Source organism: Telmatherina bonti, assembly GCF_933228915.1.
Source record: "Telmatherina bonti genome assembly, chromosome: 19".
NCBI classification, from domain to species: domain Eukaryota; kingdom Metazoa; phylum Chordata; class Actinopteri; order Atheriniformes; family Telmatherinidae; genus Telmatherina; species Telmatherina bonti.
This window is the reverse complement of record NC_136617.1, coordinates 12,239,815-12,256,523: the sequence shown is the minus strand read 5'-3', so window position 1 is coordinate 12,256,523 and position 16,709 is coordinate 12,239,815. Positions and strand designations below refer to the sequence as shown.

The 16,709-nt window shown below is 38.7% G+C and overlaps 1 protein-coding gene across 3 annotated transcripts in view; it reads left to right on the top strand.

Annotated features, from left to right (window-relative positions):
• LOC306770113 (tenascin-like) overlaps positions 1 to 16,709 on the top strand; it is a 63,108-nt gene that overhangs the window by 13,390 nt on the left and 33,009 nt on the right. For all 3 annotated transcript variants that reach the window (XM_079258919.1, XM_079258917.1, XM_079258918.1), the window contains one exon: positions 9,854 to 10,849. In XM_079258919.1, coding sequence (XP_079115045.1) covers positions 9,854 to 10,849 — 996 coding nt within the window. The remainder of the gene's footprint in view (positions 1 to 9,853; positions 10,850 to 16,709) is intronic.

Sequence of the window (16,709 nt, the reverse complement as noted above, 5' to 3'; positions counted from 1 at the left end):
ATTTTTCATTTTCTTACTTTCATGTCTCTTACTAAATTGAACTCAACAAAAAAGATAGATATGTGGTGATCCATTCTGAGCAATGAAAAATACTTACAAAAAAGCAGGAACATTCAAGCTGTCAAGAGGAAGATCGGAGTCAGAAGCAATGAAGTTAGTTTCAGTTGCTGTAAAACCGAGTTCTTCCTTTTGTTTCTTCATTTCCTTTCTGCTTCTCTGACAATCTGCATTCAATTTGCAGCAAGAAGCTGTCACATTATTAGCATACTGGTCAGACCACATTCCAAACAGGAGGATCAAATGATCCCTCCGTAGTCCTACAACACAAATCAGCCCCATCTGTAAACATGTAAAAGTCTGAAGTAGGGAATCAGACATGGCCACACCTGTACATTTGTGTTGGTGGGTGCAGTTTCTATACCTGCAAGGTGAGAACTGGAGGCTTTTTTTTTTTATTTGCATCTTGATTGGGTTGTGAGTTATAAAAAAAAAAAAAAGTGACAGATTAACACAACATATGGCTCTACAGTATATGTCTAAGTTTGACAAATAAAAGCTGGTTTTACCCTGGTTTTACCCCTTTATCCTGAGTTTTTGATCAATTTGAAAAATAGTCATTTCAGTAACAGTCTAGGTCAGGCATGCCCAGCTCTGGTCCTCGAGGGCCACAATCCTGTTTTTTCCTCATGTATCTCAGTTCCAACACACCTGACTGAAACTAATCTGTCATTTTTCAGAACTTCATTGACTGTTGGATCCATTTAATGGAAGCCAGTTGTGTTGAAACAGGGTACATGGAAAACCTGCAGGACAGCAGCCCTAAAGGACCAACTTTGGACACCCCTGGTCTATAGTTTTTTATCACAATCAAACAATATTGTGTTTACAGCTAGAAAAAAAAACATTTTAGGGTGTACTACCCCTTTAAGTATCATCATTTTTAAGTTCAAATTAATTAATCAGTTGGTTGGGGTACTGCGCTTTGGTTATTTTATGGTTGTGTTCAGTTTGAACCTGCTTTCATCTGTGAAAGGCACAGGGCGCCAGTGGCAAATTTGCCAATCTTGGTGTTCTCTGCCAAATGCCCTGCACAGTGTTGGGCTGTAAGCACTGTGGACGTCGGGCCCTCATACCACCCTCATGGAGTCTGTTTCTGACTGTTAGAGCAGACGCATGCACATTTTTGGCCTGCTGGAGCTCATTTTGCACGGCTCCTCCTGTTCCTCCTTGCACAAAGAAAGAGGTAGCGGTCCTGCTGCTGGGCTGTTGCCCTCCCATGGCCTCCTCCACGTCTCCTGTGCTGGCATGTCTCCTGGTAGTGCCTCCATGCTCTGGACACTACGCTGATAGACACAGCAAACCTTCTTGCCACAGCTCACATTGATGTGCCATCCTGGATGAGCTGCAATACCTGAGCTACTTGTGTGGGTTGTAGACTCCGTCTCATGCTACCACTAGAGTGAAAGCACCGCCAGCATTCAAAAGTGACCAAAACATCAGCCAGAAAGCATTGAAACTGAGAAGTAGTCTGTGGTCATCACCTGCAGAACCACTCCTTTATTGGGTGTGTCTTGCCAATTGCCTATAATTTCCACCTGTTGTCTATTCCATTTGTACAACAGCATGTGGAATTCATTGTCAATCAGTGTTGCTTCCTGAGTGGACAGTTTGATTTCACAGAAGTGTGATTGACTTGGAGTTACATTGTTTTGTTTAAGTGTTCCCTTTATTTTTTTGAGCAGTGTAATATAATATAAAACAGCCTAAGCTGAGAGTTTGATTGTCCGAAACTCATAAATTGGTGATGTTGTGCTTTTTTGATTGCCTAAAAGAAAAAGCTAATTGGGTTTAATGATTGGGTTCAAGATTTTTGTGTGTTTCTCATCCAGTGGGTGCACGGATATTGACATCATATTGACCCAAAGTCATGAGTTTAGTCATCCGTACAGACCCAATGATGATTTGCAGAGAACTCCTCATTGCTGTTATAACAGCGAGAATTAAACAGAGCAACATGGCTGTTTTTCTTATGCTTTCAGCGCAATCAGTGCACAATTAAATAAATAATCAGGTCATCCAAAGACTAAAAGTTAAACATGTGCAATGTAGATCTGCATTTTGATCAAAAAGCTGCTGTAACATAAGCTCATTAATACCACAACAAAAGAAAAAATAAATAATTATGTCAACAACTATGAAAGCATTTAAAAAACTTTTTCAACCTTTTTTTTCCCTTGTAATTAATTTCCACTGACAAAAAAATTGTCTGATATGAAACACCTTGCTGCTTTTCAGCACAGCTTGCATTCATAGCAACGTCTTTCACAAACACTGAGCTAAACTGGCTTTGTTTGCTTAAAGAAATTCCCCCGTCTGTTTTCAACTTTCTGCACTGAATTCTTGTTTTGTGATGCCATTATGCCCCAGAACTTCAAAAGCGGCTTCAGTCGACTCGTTGATAATAGTCAGCTCCATGCTTATTATCAATTTGGCTCATATTTAAAATTACACACAGCAGGCCACAATAAGTGTTCAAGAGCATGATGTCATTTTTATTAAACATCTGAGACCCAAGCTGAGGATTATTGATTTATTTTGGCTCGGTTTAAATCCTTAACTTTTTGTTTAGGTTAGTTTTTTTTAGTTTTGATTAATTAACTTTAGATCAAAACTGACAGTGGATCAAACAGTTTAATAGTACAAGAAGCACAGATTGTTAAACACAAAGACCAAATGCAGGACAGAAATAAACCTCATGTTTCTCTCTCTCTCTCTCTCTTTCTCTCTTTCTCTCCCCTTCTCTGTTTGTGTGTGTGTGTCAGAAGGTGTTTCTGTATAAAATTATGAAGTATTTCTAAAAATGAAGGTAAATTGGGAATGTAATACTTGGCTCATTAATTCACTTGATCATTGTATGAGGGGAAAAAACAACAACAGGCAGGTTTGTTTTGTTTTTTGGGAGAACGTTGTCCATTTAGTCATTATCTCTCGTATATATTGTTGCAATTCTCTTTATTTCAGGACATTAATCAGGGGTCATTATTGCCATTTATTCTCCTTATTAAAACTTATGTCAGTCATCTCTTCATCACTCGCAGCTTGCTCAGAATACAGTTAGTTGCTCATACGGAACAGACAGTCACATCACCCTTCTGCTTGCTGCTCTTCACTGACATCATGTTTCAGGAACCAGTTTGAGATTTTGTTACATGCTTTTAAAGCATTAGATAATATGGCACCATCATACCTGTCAAAGCTGTTACATCAACATGCTCCAGTTAGAGTTTTGAGGTCTCCAACCCAGTTTCTCTCAGACGTTGCGTATTCCAGGATCAAGTTCAACAGAGCCTTTTCAGTGACTGCTCCATAACTGTAGGGGAGTCTTTTCATATCAGAACTGCTCAAACACTCCAAGGTTTTAACAAACCACTACTGACTCAACATTCATCTTGCATCCTACCTCTCTTCTGAGCGTTCTTCACCCAGTAAAAGTCAGTCTTGTCTCAACTCTTCCTCTGTCCCTTTCTCTTTATTTTTTTCTTATCTTCTGGTAATGTCCTCTAATGTTTCTTTGCTAAATCAGCCATTTTGCACATTTAAAATAGCATTTATACTGACTTGTTGGTTACAACAGGATCAGACAGCTGTGTCTGAAGCAAAAGCTGTGAAGTGCAGTTTCAGGGTGCTTAAGGGTAGCTTCAGGAAAGTACATAATAAATGTCACTCTGACATCAAAACAAATCAGGTCAAGTAGTTACATAAAACTGCAATAAGTTTCTATTTAAGACCCACTATAGGTGCTCGACATTTTCAGTTTTTTAAATTATTATTTTATTTGTTTTATTGTTTTATTATTGCATTGTGCGGCACTTTAGGAAGCCGGGGAGGTCGTAAATGTGCTATGTAACAACTTTACCTTGACTTTAGTGGGCAAGGGGGTGGTTTCAAGCTGCTTAGCTTTAATACAGCTGTTGAATTTGTAATACTTTAGGTCTCAATGGATTGCATTATTTTTACTTCAATGGTAACTATTTTAAAGTAATGAACTTTTTTTTTATGTCAAACCTATTTTTATCCAGCTGCAGGCTTCTTAGAAACACTTAAAACCATAAAACATAAGAACGTATGGACAAAATCAACCAAATTATGATTTACAGATAAATTATCCCAAATAATGCACCATGGTGACATCAAAACATCAAACATCTCCTCTTAGTTTATGTGGAAGGTTGTGTGCCCCATGCAGATGGTGACATTTTTTTTTTTTTTTTTAATTAAAAAGAAATGAACAACACAATGAAAGATTTAGTTTGTGCACCAAAATCTGCTCGGAGCAACAAGTGTTTTCACTTTTAAACTGGCTTGTGCGATGTTCTCTAAGTAAATAAATGTGCAGAAATGTACCAGTTCCTCTTAAGCCCTGGGAAAGATTGTGAATGTATTGATGAAGAAAATATTTGGAAAGAGCTTGTCTTGCACGCAGAATAGAGGAAAGCAACCTTCAAAAAGGGAAAAAAAAAAAAAAAAGCAAATCCTCTCTATCACACACAAAGTGCTGGAATTTAATTTTTATTCTTTTGCACAAACCTGATAATAACATGTTATATCACGACTCATAACATCAAGACAACTTGTTATTGTCAGATATTAAATGTTAACCTAGCAAACGGTAAAAACTCACGTTTGGCAGGAAGAGACCTCCAACAGAGCTACAACTGTTGCCCTTGAATTAAACATAGTCCCTCCAGGAAAATTTTACACCATCTTTTATACAAATAAAATGTTTGCACAACACCTCTGAGTCACTTAAACCACTTATTTTTCTTTTATACTGGTATAAAATTTAACAGGCAGTGAAAACACTAAACAAGGTATGTGTGCAGCCATGAGGCCAACACACAGTCAGCTTAATGCTTCGAGCGCTCGCTTCCTGTTTTACTCATGCATGTATGTGCACACAGCAGCTAAAGCCTGATGGTTTGTGTCCAAACTCAACTGAGAATACTGATAACCATGATGCATGTCTATGTGCCTTTATTTATCATCTTTCTCTTCATTCTAACTCTTTTTTCCCGTCTCTGCTGATGGTAACTCCCATCTCTCTGCTCCCACCACCATGCCTCACAGTGAGGATGGAGTTCTGGAGGTGATGAAACACCACATGCAGTGTTTTCTTTAATGGCCAGAAAGTCCCATTTCTGTTTTATGGGGCTTCTTAGTTTTCCAAATGCTTTAATACTTAATTTATTTTATCTTGACATAAGTTCTTTTTCTCTTTGACCACTCTGCCTGTAAAGTATAGCATTGTGAGGCATTGTATTTAGTGCAGTTTTACATCTCCCTCAGGCTTGAGTTTTGCCTTTTATTACGCCCGATTGATGTCCTGCTTGTGTGGTCCTTGAGCTTTGGTGGTCTATCCTTTCTCATATTGGTGATTCCCCCTTATTTTGCTGCAATCCTGCAGGGGATATTTACCAGATGCATATACTAAGATCATGTGACACTTAGATTGCACACAGGTGGACTTAAGTCAACATATTATGGGATTTCTGAAGGTAATTTGGTTGTATCAGATATTATGAGATTAATCAAGGATGCAAAGCAAAATATGCTTGAAGCATTCAATCATTTATCTTAACCATTTAGTGCGATTAAGGGTTGTGGGTAGGCTGAAGCTTATCCCAGTAATCACTGGCAACCACTTTGCCACTATGCAGCCCGCATGAAGGGTTGTTTTGTGTGTTGCAGACACGCAAACTGTCCAGTCACCACATTTTGTTTTTTTTCAATAAACTATACCAGAAATGACTCATTAATAGTTGTTAACCTATCAAGGAAGCTCACTGAAATTTCCTAAAGGTCCTGAATACCAGTTCTTTTGTAATTGGCACCAAATTAAACTGGAACATTTTCCATTAATGGAATTTAGGATGCAGTATTTACCTTAGAGATATAAGTAACCTTTTCACAAAACTAATCAAAATTGTCGGAATTGAAGCATCACTTATGTTTATTTTGGCATTTATTTGAATAATGAGCTTGGAAACAAGCAAAGAAACTGTATAGCATTGTTGATGGTGAGGTTGTTGTTTTATTATACTAATGACATGTTTGATATTAACTGCAGTCCTAAAATAATGCTTGCACTAGAAAACTAAAAAGTGTTCATCTAATCAAAACCTCTAAAATACTCTGATAAATTTACTCAAATCAATTCAAACTTTATTTGAATAGCATTTAACACAACCACTGTTGAACAAAGTGCTTCACACAATTAAAATCAAATTAAGATCAAATTAAAATCTAATTTAAAGTAGGCATAATAATAAAAACAAAACTATCAGTGATGATGAGTGACTGATGAGTACTGAGAGGGAAATTCATAAACAAAAGCTCTTCTCATATTGGTCCGTTCACTGCCAATTTTCCCCTAAAACAAAACACACACCTCCTCCCTCTGAGTGTACAATTTGCCTGTTGAGTAATGTGATTGCACAACTATAAAAGTGACTGCAGTTCAGACTCTGTATTCCCTCCCATTTCTCCTGTTCATATTACTTCACTTGATGCTCCTCCTGTTGCACTGACTCATCCTGCAGAACACAAACACACACATCCATGGAAGCATGACCTCCATCTGCAGTTCACCCTCAGATGGCACCTCAATCCAGCAAGCTCTCAGTTCCTCAACACTAAAATACTCCAGAATGACAAAAACCGGTTGATTCAACGGCTTTTTTCTGGATTCAAATGGGGTTTTTTTTTGTTTTTTTTAGTGTATGTTTGTTTAGTGCGGGGAGTGCAGCCAGTGGACTGGGGTGCAGCCTGGCTGCCACTCGGTGGCGGTCTGGGTGTCCTGGCCCTCCGTTGGCGTGGGCTGTGCCCTCTGCCTACGGGGCTGGGGGGTTGCTTTTAACTTGTTAGTTTCTGGTGCTTCTAACAGCTGATAGCTTAGGCCTCTGCTGGGGGAATATGAAGCTAAGGATGCCTTGTGTGTATGTGTGTGTGCATGTATATGTGTTCATACAGGCCAGTGCATATATGTGTATACGCGCATATATGTGCATATCTATGTTTCTCTTTCTTTCTCTCTTTATCTCTCTCTTTCTCTATGAAGTGTTTTCTCTTCTTTCTCTTTCTCTGTCTCTTCTATCATCTCCGGTCCGGTCCAGCAGTGCAAAATCTGCAATACAAAAAATAATGCAGAATAAATAGAAAAATAGAATAAGAATTCAGAAAATCAAGGAGATCATTGTATCTATAAAGCTCCCCTTGGCAAAGTAAATTTGCCTTTAGACCTTGTACTTTGAAAGTTTGCTTAAAGAATAAAAACTTCTTAAAATGGAGCTGATTATATACCAGGGGTAGGCAACTCCGGTCCTCGAGTGCCACAGTCCTGCAAATGTTAGGAGTTTCTCTGCTCTAACACACCTGGCACACATCAGACCTAATTAGCAGACTTGTGCAGAGCTTGACATCAAACTCTGCACAAGTTTGTTAATTAGCCATTGATTTGGATCAGGTGTATTGCAGCAGTGAAACTCCTAACATACCATTGGGCATTCTGTGTTTGAAAAATATAAATTTTGTGCATCAGGGCTACACGGTGGCATAGTGGTTGGCACTGTAGCCTGACAGCAAGAGAGTTGCTGGTTTGATCCTCGGCTGGAGAGAGGCTCAACCGGTGGCCTTTCTGTGTGGAGTTTGTATATTCTCACTGTATATGCATGGGTTCGCTCCGGGTACTCTGGCTCGCTCCCACCGTCCAAAGACATGCATGTTAGGTTAATTGTTTACTCTAAATTGCCCATAGGAGTGAATGTGAGCATGAGTGGTTGTCCTTTCTCTTTGTGTTGGCCTTGACTGGCAACCTGTCCATGGTGTACCCTGCCTCTCACGCAAAAGACTGCTGGGATAGGCTCCAGCTTCCCCATGACCCTTAATTGGATGAAGCGGTTTGGATAATGAATGAATTTTGTGCATCAAATTCATTGATTACATCTTTATCTTTGTGTAAGAATCAATGATATGTAGTGGTAAAGATGGGCATAAAAATTACTTCAAATGCCGAGTATGGATGTGATTGGACGGTGGCCATCATTAGACAGATTCTTCCACATATGAACATGTTTTCATGTTCGAGTGGATACAGTAATCTCAGGTGTACCAATGATTGCACTACAGTCAAAATTGGTGCCTACAGAACTTTTGCCATTTTTCCCCGTCAAGAGCCCCCTATCAATGGCTAATTCAACTCTATCTGGCATCCTATCTGACCAGGAAAAGAAAATTTTACAATGAGTCTTGTTTAGTCACTTTCTGTCTTTTAATCTTCTTGTTTTTCTTTACTGAATCAGTGATGTTGCATTTTTAACACAGCCAGTTCCTTATTTATTATTTATTATACCATGAAGCGAAATATCATGTTGCACCCCGGATGTAAAAGCTGTATTAGTGCAGAGCTGCACACGCATACATAATTACATAAAATAGTTAAAACACAGGACAATTTAGAATATGTAGAATAAGTTAAATAAAAATAAAATATAAAACAATAAGAGCAAAAAGAAAATAAAATAAAATAAACAGACTCTCAAACTCAAAAGCCAAAGAGAAAAGATGTGTTTTAAGATAGGATTTAAAATCTAGCAATGAGGTGGTCTATCTGATGTTCAAAGGAAACTCATTCCACAGCTGAGGAGCAACAACTGAAAAAGTCTCAGGACGCTGCGGGGTGGCAGCAGCTCAAGAAATTTGCATTATAAATGTCATTGTGTCATCAAATAAGTCCAGAACATGGAGTTTTAAGGCAAAAAAAGTTATGTAATGCGTCCTACTTATCTCAAGCAGAGCTCTGACATCTATCAAATAAGACCAGGATTGCTGTTTTAAAGATCAGAGGACTCACACTTTTCACAAACTTGTTTGTCCATTCAGGGACACTGTAGTGAAAAGTGGTGGCACAAATAGCACAGTTTTTCCTCCAGCTTTTCTTTTCTTATCCTCCAGAGTTCACTGTTCCACACATCTGTTAATCTGTTTATCATTTATGATAAGCTGACAGAGATCAAAGTATGTTCTAACAGAGGCGTGTTTACTTATATTACCTATGTTGTTGGGAATTAATTGTTTGGGGGGATGAAAAACCAATGTGGTTATCATTTAAGCTAGGGTTAGTTGTCAGGAAATAGATGTAAGTAAATATTCTCTGAAGTGCTGGAAACATAATTGTTACTCTTTGTGTGTGTGTGTGTGTGTGTGTGTGTGTGTGTGTGTGTGTGTGTGTGTGTGTGTGTGTGTGTGTGTGTGTGTGCGCGCTCCCAATTCTGTGCTAACAGTGATCTAAATGTTTTCTAAATCCACCCTCCACCCTCATCTCAAAACACAAACAATACACACACACATGGGTATAATCAGTCAAAACTAGACCGCATTTACGGTCTAATTAGAAAGGATTAGAACTTTATCCCCCCCAAAACAAGCTAAAGCAGGCGATGAAGGAAAAAGGATTGGTTTTAATTTATTCAAGACATGTTTTACAGAACTTCGTCAACCACAGTTACCCAAAACTTTGACTGAGCTGCTGGTAATTGTGGTTTGATTATGGCAAGTGTCTAAGTCAGGCTCTGTAAAAGTCCTTTTATACTTTAACATTAAATTCTCAAAATTTGGGACTGGACAATTGTAATTTATTTGCCTACATAAATGAATGTTCAGTGTAAGACAGTCCTGATGAGAGTTTTTGCTGCTAATTATTATCATAGTTTTATTTTTCCATGCAAATATACTGAGTTCTCTGTTTTCCAGTTTCAAATATTCAACCATGTGGTTTCACTTTTTTCCTTTCTTTCAGGTGCAGGTTGCTCCATTAAACCAGAGACCAATGAATGTCCCAATGAGTGCAGTGATCAGGGTCGCTGTGTGGACGGGAAGTGTGTCTGCTTCCCTGGTTACAGTGGGCCAGACTGCAGCGAGTCCAACTGTCCTGGAAACTGTAACGACAGAGGGAGGTGCGTGAATGGACAGTGTGTATGCGATCCTGGGTTCTCCGGTCCTGATTGCTCCCAGGCAACCTGCCCAGATAACTGCAACAACCGAGGCAGGTGTGTGAATGGCAGGTGTGTCTGTGACAGTGGTTTCACAGGACCCAGCTGCTCAGACAAATCCTGTCCTGGAAACTGCAACAACAGGGGGCGCTGTGTTAACGGACAGTGTGTTTGCAATCCTGGGTTCACGGGTCCAGATTGCTCCAAACGGGCCTGTCCTGACAACTGCAACAACCGTGGCAGATGTGTCAACGGTAAATGTGTATGCGACAGTGGCTTCACGGGTGCAGATTGCTCTGAGGTTGCCTGTCCTGGCAACTGCAACAACAGGGGGCGCTGTATCAATGGACAATGCGTTTGCGATGACGGATTCACTGGCCAGGACTGTTCAGAAAAAACGTGTCCTAATAACTGTAACAACCGTGGGAGGTGCGTTAACGGTAAATGTGTGTGCGATAGTGGCTTCATTGGTGAGGACTGCTCCGAGAATTCCTGCCCTGACAATTGCAACAACAGGGGGCGCTGCGTCAATGGACAATGCATTTGTGATGAAGGATTCACTGGTGCAGACTGCTCTGAAAATGCATGTCCCAACAACTGCAGCAACCGTGGGAAGTGTGTGAACGGAAAGTGTGTTTGCGAAGTCGGCTTCACAGGGCCAGACTGTGCTGCGAAAGGCTGTCCCAACAACTGCAGCAACAAAGGCCGGTGCATCAAAGGAAGGTGTGTATGCCGACGTGGGTTCACGGGAGAAGACTGCAGCCAGTGCCAGGAGGGCATGAGTGGACCCAACTGTGATATGGGTAAGTCAGATCCACCTAAATATCTCATAAGTTTTGTGGTCTTCAAGAAATTCATAATATCGTAAAGATATAAAAGACTGAAAACCATTTTTCGTAATTTACATTTAGATACACAATACAGGTAGCTTCATCAGTCTATAAGCTTATTCTGTCAGTCAGATATACAGTTCGTAAATTATATGTTAATGTTGCTCATTGTCTATTTCAGAACTAAGTTAATATACGTAAAACAGAAAACTGAACAGTGTGTGAATCAATTTGTAATGCATGAAGTCAGTTTTCTTTTTCCATGTCAAGTTGCCATGCCAACTCCTATTAGCCTGACCAGCAAAATATTGCAGAAAAACACTGAAACCAGGGAGAAGGATGCAGTTTAAAATATCCTTTATCTACAGTGTTCAACTTTGCCAAACAAATGGTGCCATAAAGAAGTTATATTCATCTTTATCGCCTAAATATTTTGGTGCACCTGGAATCATCATTACATTTTTGCCACATTTGAACTAATTATTTCCTATTAATTTACCAAAGATATTGTGAAGAAAAATTTGGGTACTTAACCTGACAGTTTCTAAGTAAATCACTTAGTTTAAAGTTTTGAATTGCACATTAATTTTCTAAGTTTGGATCTGGAAGATTTCTGTGATAAGTGGATTAAATGCTTAGCATAACAGATATTTTGATTTTTTGTGATGTAAGTTAGTGTGAGGTGCTCATGAATGAACTTTTATCAGACATAAATATCACATTAAAGCTCTCACAAGGAAATTTTGAGCCCATTAGCCCACATTTCTTGAAGTCTGTTGTGACAACTTGATCTGAGGTGTACCACAGGGTTCAATTCTGGATTCTCTGTGGTTTAATAGATTTTTCGTCCCTAGATATTGTTTTGGAAAACTGTTTTTACTTGCACTTTATATTCATTTGTGTGGAATTGACACAATGACGTATTAAAACTTATCCAACTCCGTTAAAGAGACGATTATTGGTCAGACACTTACTTAATACTTTGATAAAAACCTCAGTATACACAGAGATTTTACTTATTCCATTATTTCTTTTGAAAATATCCCATTTACTGGTTATCTTTTTGTAATACTGGCCTACCTAAAGAATCATACATTCTTTAAGAGTTGTCATATTTCTCTTTCTCTGCAGCATCTCCCTTATTCATGGTTTTCTCGTGTATGCTAGTTGTTTTAAACCTCAAGACGTTTGGAAGTGTTCAAATTACAAATGCTGTACTTCAGTGTTTTGTTTTTCAACACAATTATTTGATGAGACAATCACATGCAAGCATGGAGTTTGTCATTCTTTAGACAATAAAACCATTTATATCTGGTTACTTATCAGCAGTGCTACAGCTGTATTTAAGTCTGAATTCTTATTTTGTCAAATGCATAATCAATGCAAGCATCAGTTAGGACAATTATCTGCTAGCTGTGCTTTCTTGTTGGTGTTGTCAGCGTTATTGTCGAGGTTCATTAGCATGTAATTCTGCAGTTTGAATTCAGTTCAAGCAGCAGTGATTCTAGTGACAGTACGATTTTATTAACAGAGAAGCAGAAACCAACCATAAAAGTCCCTCAGACTGCTGTGTAATGTTTTTCTAAGCTGCCTGAGGTTGACGCAGGGCAGCCACATCTGTGCTGAAGAGTGTTAAGTCTTTCCCCAACTGTAACCAGCTACTTATTGGAGTTGACGGAGGGATGTCCCACAGTTTGCTGCCCCGTCGAGGAGTGGGCAGCGACAAAAAAATTACTGTTGACAATATTTCCATCCACCTGTTTTTGTACATTTGGATTTAATGCAAAAATACTTCAGCCGATGTCCGGTAAATGATACAACTAACATGCAAAAAAATTCTTTAGTTCTTAGTTGTCCTTCTTACTTTTAGTTTAGACAGTCCTGACAGTTTTACAATTGAAAGGAAATTTGGAAATTATGAAGTCAAACTTCTACAATGCACTGCTTTTCCCCTCTTGGAAAAGTCAGACACGACGCCAAGAGAAAGTGAAAACATTTTATAGACAAATCATTTCTGTAAAAAATGATTATCGAGACATGTACTTTCAAGTCTTACTCTCATCTACATTAATTTCAACAAATATTTGATTAGATGCCTTGAAATTTAGATGGTTTTCACTTCAGATTAATAACATATTTTAAATGATCCTCTGGCTTTTTTATATTGTGTAATGTTTGAATTCATCAGCAAATTTAGTTTAATTTAACACTGCAAATACACGTACGCTTGCTGGATAAACAACGGCAAATTAGCATCCTGCATTCAGTTCAATAAACAGCAATGCTTTAGTAGAGGCTCACAGTGCTGCATGCATAGTTACAGACTTTGTAATGGTTTAGTCAACTTTTAAGCTACTAAAACAGAGAATATTACATCAGTGTGATTCTACACAGCTGCCTCTAGTGATCATAAAAAGACAAAAATTTAATCAAAATCATGCTTTACTTTGGGGGAAAAAAAAAGCTTTGAGTCTTGTATCACAAGTTTTTGTAATGGTAAATGGAATTAATTTAGATATTTTTCCTTTTAATGGTTTATTTACTTTGTTTTATTATTCTTTTAACATGCAGCAACTTGGTTTGGTGTATATTTAAGATTAAAAAATGCAAAAGATGGGATAAGGCTGAGGAACTCTGATTGTGAAGGAAGTCTGTCCAAAGATGTTTCTTTGTCTGGGCAGCACTGGTGTGACATGCATGTTGGATTTTGGTAATTGCTTATGGGAACATTACATCATGCACTCAGTGAGTGGTGGGTTTTTCAGCACTAATTTTATGAGAGACTTGGAGCAGTAAAAGAAACCTGTGAATTATTATCACAGTACGCCGTCATTGTGGACAGTTATTGTCAGCTGTGTGGCTCCACCAGGCTGCAGCTTCATGGTCTGTGTGTGAATGTTGTGAAAGAGACTTTGCTATCTGACACAGACAATTATGTTCTAGGTGGAGTCAGTCAAAGAAACTTTTTTTTTTGCGCTGCATCTTGGATCATATTGGTTTCTCACAGATGTTGATAGTTTGTAGCTAGAAACAGGAACATTGTGAGCTCTGCTGGGTTGTTGAACTAGTAAAAAAGACTGAAAGTAGATGGGGTAGGAATGAATTCAAATCATTTCAGCTTAATTTGTATAGTGCCACTTCACAACAATGTTGTCTCAGGGCACATTACAGACACATCAGTTGAAGTCAATTCATAAATAGCCTAGCTAATATAAATAAACCGATTGCATCAAATCATGACTTCAATCCAATCCCCCATCCCGAGCATGCATAAGGCGGCAGTGGAAAGGAAAACTCTCTTTTAAAAGGAAGAAAACCCTCCAGCAGAACCTGGCTTAGGGGGGGGCAGCCATTGCCTCAACTGGTTGGATTAAAGAGGAGAGGAAAGACAGATCAACATGGACACCAGCTTTTATTCAAAAAGGAAAAATATGTAATTGATGGCAACACTGTCATGTATTTAAACATTAGGGAAAAGGAGCAAGGTACTACTCAGTGCGTCAGGTGACGTTCCCATTGCTGCATAAGTAATGGATGGCTAGACTATCCCTAACTACAGGAGAGTAAGAGTATATCCTGGACAGTTGGGTCCCATACATGCAGACTCCAACTCAGGAGATGCTCATCCCTATGACTGCGTAACTGATGGATGGCTAGACTACCTCTAACTATAAGACTATCTAATTACAAGAGTGTAACCTGGATAATTATTCTGTTAGCTCAACCCTTTAAGGCCCTGGTCTACCCTTTGGTAAAGGTCAATTTGCAGTGACTTTGATGAATTTCTTTAAAATACTGTGAAAATGAACCTGCCTGAGCCATCTCTACCAATTGGTTTGGGTATGCAAAAGAGTAAATGTTTGTTATACACCGCTGTTTCAAATTTCAAGCATTTCACTGTTGTTATAAAGTTGTTTTTAACATCTCAACCATTTGTAAAAAAAAAAAAAAAAAAAAACAACCAACATTTATTCTGTTTATTCTTGTCCAAAACAAACAGAAAAGCACAGAGAGACATTTTTCTCTGGTCTTTTTGTCAGTGTGAAAGTTTAAGGGTTAATAAAAGGTTATTTATAGTCTCATGCTACGTGGGTCAGAACACTCCTGCTTGTCGTAAAGAATTTGGCAACTTGGCGCCATTCACTAAAAACATCCATTTGTACAGAAACACTATCCATAACCAGAACTATGTAAGTCCAAATATGCATTAGCAAAACATTACTTAATTCTCAAAGTTCTCCCACCAACATGAGGTACAATCAGGTTTTATATACCAGCAATGATGCTGGTAGCTTCTAATTATATTGCATTTATTCTTTGGTATTGATGAGGAGCAATTACCCTTTATGAAGATATAATAATAATCGTATTGGCAAAAAGCTGTTGATACTTCACAATCAGTGGTGTGATTATCCCGTTGGAGTGCCATTTTGTCAACCTGATAAACTCCAGCATTCACTCTTGTTTTAGATCTGGTTCAGTGGCAACCAGCTCCTGGTAAAACTATCTGGGTACTTCAAGCTTGATTCATCTCAAAGACTGAATGTCGGCCACTTAATCTAAAACCAGGACCCTGTGGCTCCCAAATCATAAATCTGAATACGACCCTTGATGACAAAACCATCCCTTGTCATCTAAGCTTAAGATTGAACAGTCTGTTTTTATTGTTGTGGTGCCAGAGAGCAGATGGTTTAGGATTTGATTGAGGCTCGTGGCAAACTCTGATACATACATCACTCTACATTTGGTTAGATGGACATCTAGACTGGATCTTCAAAAGAAGGAAAGAAAATTAGTGAAAGGACAAATGGGTGGTTGCTGGTCCATTTGTTCCAGTGTGTCAATCAGAGGAGAAAGAAAAGCAGACATTAAAAACTACAGTATGTTGCCAGAAAGTAGAAAACCTAATTTATTACCTCATTTATTACCCTACTCTGCCTTTCACGGATTTGTTATAATACGCTTGAGGGCAGAGTCTGTTCATCGCATCCATGTGCATGACACAGCTGCAGATGAAGCTGAAATCTTAAAAAGATTTGGCATTTTCATGCACCAGTTTTGTTTCATTAGCAAGAGGACTTCAGAGACAGTTGCTGACAAATATAAGTAAAAGGATAAAACTGCTAGAGGAAACTGTAGAAACAGTTTTTTTTTTCCATCTCCTGCTTGGTTTCAGGTTTTAGAAGAAAAATGGGGAAAACTGTAGATAATTTGATGTCATTATTCTGCTAAGACATCTCTTTCTTTATTATAGCTGAACAAAGTTCTGTGTGGTCTTTTTGGATGAGTTGATCATACTTTCATTCGGTCTGTGATTCTTTATCTTTGCTGATTTTACGGCCAAAGTTGCCTGTTTATAAAAGCATTGAATTCTGGTACATGCAGGTCACATTTCCCACTGCGTAAAGTTTATCATTTTTACTCTGAATGCTACAATGTAAATGCAGAGTGTTGCGTCAGGAAGGGCATCCAGAGTAAAACATGCCGATTAAACTCTGTGATGTTTTGCTGTGGTGTCCTCTTCAGAGGGACAAGCTGGAAGAAAAACAACAACTCTGAAGGCTAAAATGTACCATTCCAGTTTTTGTTATTGAGGGCAAGTGTGTTCAGTGTCCCTGCTGCAACACACACAACTCAAATCAATGTCTAATTAGCAGATGTGTGCAGAGTTTGGTGTCAAAGTCTAGACAACTCTGCTAAGTAAGTCTGATGTGTGTCAGGTGTGTTACAGCAGGGAAACTCCAAACACTTGCAGGTTTGTGGCTCTCGAGGACCGGAGTTGCCCACCCCTGCAGTAGAGGATGCAGGCAGTGTTGGACTTCAGTAATACCTG